The following is a 3826-nucleotide window of genomic DNA, read 5'->3' as shown; positions in this document are numbered from 1 at the left end:
GGTTAATTGGTTTCCACGCTTAATTGAACCACATGATGGGGCAAAAAATATTTCATAGGAAAATACATGTAAATTTTCTCGGATAATTAAACCCTGTTAATTGATTTTCCCGCTTAATTGGTTCAAAATGCATGTCATCAAAAATAAATTTCCTTTTACTTTTCACCGGTTAATTGCATAATAATAATTGAAAAATAATCTGCCATTTTTTACATAGATATAGATATTAATTCAAAACATATGTTTATTGCTAAGGAAAAACTGCGAGAAAGCGTAATTTGTATTTGACATTGTTTTTTTTAATCATTATCAGTTCCAATTATACGTGATTACTGTAATTGAACAAACTATTCAATTAAGCGGGTTCGGATAATTGGTTCCTCGGTTAATTGAACAAAAATTTGTGCAAATTTTGATGTGCAATTAACCGAAAAATACTGTATTTCGAACGTTAATAATTGGAAGTATGTTCCCACAAAGGAAAACCCAGCTGACTGCGCGTCCAGGGGTTTACTTCCAGAACAATTAGTTCGTCACACGCTTTGGTGGAAAGGCCCACCTTGGCTCCAAAATACTTCCGATACATGGCCAACTTTCCCCAATGAAGCTTACTGTGAAGAAATCAATAACAATTCTGCTGTATCTTTCCACACAAAAACAACAAGTCTACAATATCCCGAAATCACACTTAAATACTCAAAACTGTCAACTATGATACGAGTGACGTCATATATTCTAAACAAACACAGGCCGTTTGTTTTCAAGAAGAAATACTCTGCCTTACACAAGGAATGAGGATTCCTAACCAAAGCAGTATTGCAAAATTAGCACCGTTCTTAGATGAAAAGAACATTCTACGAGTTGGCGGTAGATTGTCAAATGCATCTATACCCTACAACACTAAACACCCGATTTTGCTATCGAAGCAAAATCCTCTTTCTTTTCTTCTATTTTCAGAAGCACATATGAAAACATTTCATGGTAGCCTCCAGCTAATGCAGTCCTACGTGTCTCGTGCCTACTGGGTTGTTTCTGCTAGAAACATAGCAAAACGTGTCCAACGCCAGTGTGTCGTCTGCTTTAAGTATAAAGCTCAAACATGTCAACAACTAATGGGCAACCTGCCCTCTGTGCGTCTACACCCAACCAGGGCATTTAAACATAGTGGACTAGACTATGCCGGCCCAATAAATATAAAAACATCGTCACTTAGGACAGCATCAACCACAAAGGGCTACATCTGTCTTTTTATCTGCATGTGTACCAAAGCGATACACTTGGAAGCAGTGACAAGTCTAAACGTCGATTCATTTCTAGCCGCATTCAGGCGCTTTATCTCTCGAAGAGGTTTATGCAGCGATCTTTATTCCGACTGTGGAACAAATTTCGTGGGTGCCAACAAAGAACTTCAAGTCCTCTATCAACGTAATAAATCGTCGCTACCCGAGCATCTTGTAGAAACGCTCGCAAATCAAGGCACTACCTGGCACTTCATTCCCCCCGCTTCACCCCACTTCGGAGGTTTATGGGAAGCAGGAGTGAAGTCAACAAAACATCATCTGCGCCGCATAATGAGAGACCGCATACTTACCTACGAGGAACTCAGCACTCTTTTGGCACAAATTGAAAGTTGCCTGAATTCTAGGCCTTTATGCCCACTGTCAGCAGACCCCGCTGACTCCGATGCCCTCACACCGGCTCATTTTCTAATTGGTGAGGCCACCAATTGTATTCCCGAAGAAGACTTGCTTTCTGTGAACATTGACCGCTTGAGTAGATGGAAATTGGTTGAACGCCTCAAGCAAAACTTTTGGGATCGCTGGAATAGAGAATATTTGTGTCGCCTTCAATCACGTCCAAAATGGAATAAAATGGAACGAAACATCAGAGTAGGCGATATAGTTCTCCTCCTACACGAACGAAGCGTTCCGGGTCAATGGCCACTTGCAAAAGTTGAAAAACTTCACCCTGGTAATGACGACTTGGTACGAGTTGTCACACTGTATTGTAATGGCAAATACATTAAACGCCCTATCTCCAAAGTATGCCTCCTGCCATCAGATGAAGTTCTACCTAAAGAAGAGAAAATTCTAACAACATAAGAACAGTCGTTCTTGGCGCGGGAGAATGTTTGGGATTTTTCCCCCCAAACTAAAAATACACTGCAATCCCTACATACAATTCTTTTCCTCCTTAAGAGTTGATTGAACTCTTTTCTATTCCCTTTTTTATTATTATTTGTTTACGCGAAACCAAACCTAACGGTCCCTTATGTAGGTACAGATGATCATACGAGTATGTATGTATGTACATATGTACATAGCTACCTAACAACGGCCGTCGGTCATCTCGCTGCTGCTGCTATTGCGTTTTCGTTTTGTTTGGTCGCAGCAAAAATTAGTCAGTTGTCTTTTGTACATCTGCATGAAGCAGATCATCGTTGTTAAAAGAAAAACATAAAATATTTTAATAAAAAGTTTGATCATGAAGATCTCAATTTAAATAAAAAAAAACAAATTAAAGTGTTTTACTATTCTGGCCATGGGGGTCAGAATACAGTAGCAACAAAAACAAAATTCTCCTACAGCTTGATCATTCACAAAAACAGAAAAATGTCATTGCAGCATACTGACATTCTTGTCAACAATGAAAAAATCGAGCTGGTATCCAGCGCCAAAAATCTTGGAGTAATTTTCAACAAATCATTAAGCTGGAACAACCATATCACTGCTATCGTAGGACAAACCTACTCAAAATTAAGGGCTCTGTGGCTAACACATTCATACACACCTCCAAATATTCGCTGTATGCTGGCCAAAACTTTCCTAGTTCCAAGCTTATTGTATGGTTGTGAGCTGTTTGCCAATTGTGATTCCCTCTGTCGTCATAAATTAAATGTCGCATTTAATAGCATAACACGATACGTGTATGGCCTAAGTAAGAGACAAAATGTCTCACAGTATTCTAAATCCCTGTATGGAGTAAATTTCGACTCACTTCTTAAAATCAAATCTCTACAACTCCTTCATAGAACTATTCTCAAACAAAAACCAACGTACCTGTTCGAAAAAATTACATTTGCAAGATCACATAGGGGAAGAAAAATTATACCTTGTCGTCGGAAGAGCCTGGTTTCTGAGAGACAATTTTACATTGGCACGATACGCGATTGGAATGCTCTACCATCTGATTTGCAATGCATTAACAATATAAGTAATTTCAAAAAACGGCTTGTACAACATTTTTCATAATTGAAAACGTTAGGTTTGATCATACAATTTATTTGTTTTACTAATCGTTCTTTTTATTAACAAATGTAATAGAAACATTTTTTTTTATTTTTTATTGTAGTTCAATTTTTTTTTTTAATTATCTCAACTCAATTAATCATATTTATTGTTTTCCATAATGTATCCTTTTCCATAATGTATCCTTTTTCCATTCTTACCACTTTTATAATATCTAAGATACTTATTATTAAAAAATTATGGACATGTGATTATATATATAATCCTGTACTGCCACTTATAAGACTTTTGTCTTGTTTTACAGGAAAATATTAATTAACTTAATAAATAAATAAAAATAAATATATATCTTCGTCCGATTTATTGTAATTGGTGCACCAAAGTCCCTATGTATCTTTCGATTTGCACGAAATTTGGCATAGCTTAATGAATTAGGTCTAGAATGATGTGTGTTAAGTTTCCTGAAATCGGTTCAGATTTAAATATAGCTTTTATATCTAACGAAGTGGAAAGTTTAGTATCGGTTGCACAATGAAATGTTTATGGATCCAATTTCATTTTGCTGGTTTTAAAATGAA

At 36.7% G+C, this 3826-nt stretch overlaps 1 protein-coding gene across 1 annotated transcript; it reads left to right on the top strand.

Moving 5' to 3' along the window:
- The first annotated feature begins 965 nt into the window (after nucleotides 1-965).
- Nucleotides 966-2102, top strand: LOC133334120 (uncharacterized). The gene has a single exon (XM_061542420.1). It carries the CDS (start codon nucleotides 966-968, stop codon nucleotides 2100-2102), a length of 1137 nt encoding a protein of 378 aa, XP_061398404.1.
- The last annotated feature ends 1724 nt before the right edge of the window (nucleotides 2103-3826 follow it).

The sequence above is a fragment of the Musca vetustissima genome, unplaced genomic scaffold, assembly GCF_032173495.1.
Source record: "Musca vetustissima isolate MV318-11 ecotype Yass unplaced genomic scaffold, APGP_CSIRO_Mvet_v1 utg18323, whole genome shotgun sequence".
In the NCBI taxonomy this organism is placed as follows: Eukaryota; Metazoa; Arthropoda; class Insecta; order Diptera; family Muscidae; genus Musca; species Musca vetustissima.
The sequence above is the reverse complement of the archived record's forward strand: the minus strand, read 5'-3'. Positions and strand labels throughout refer to the sequence as shown.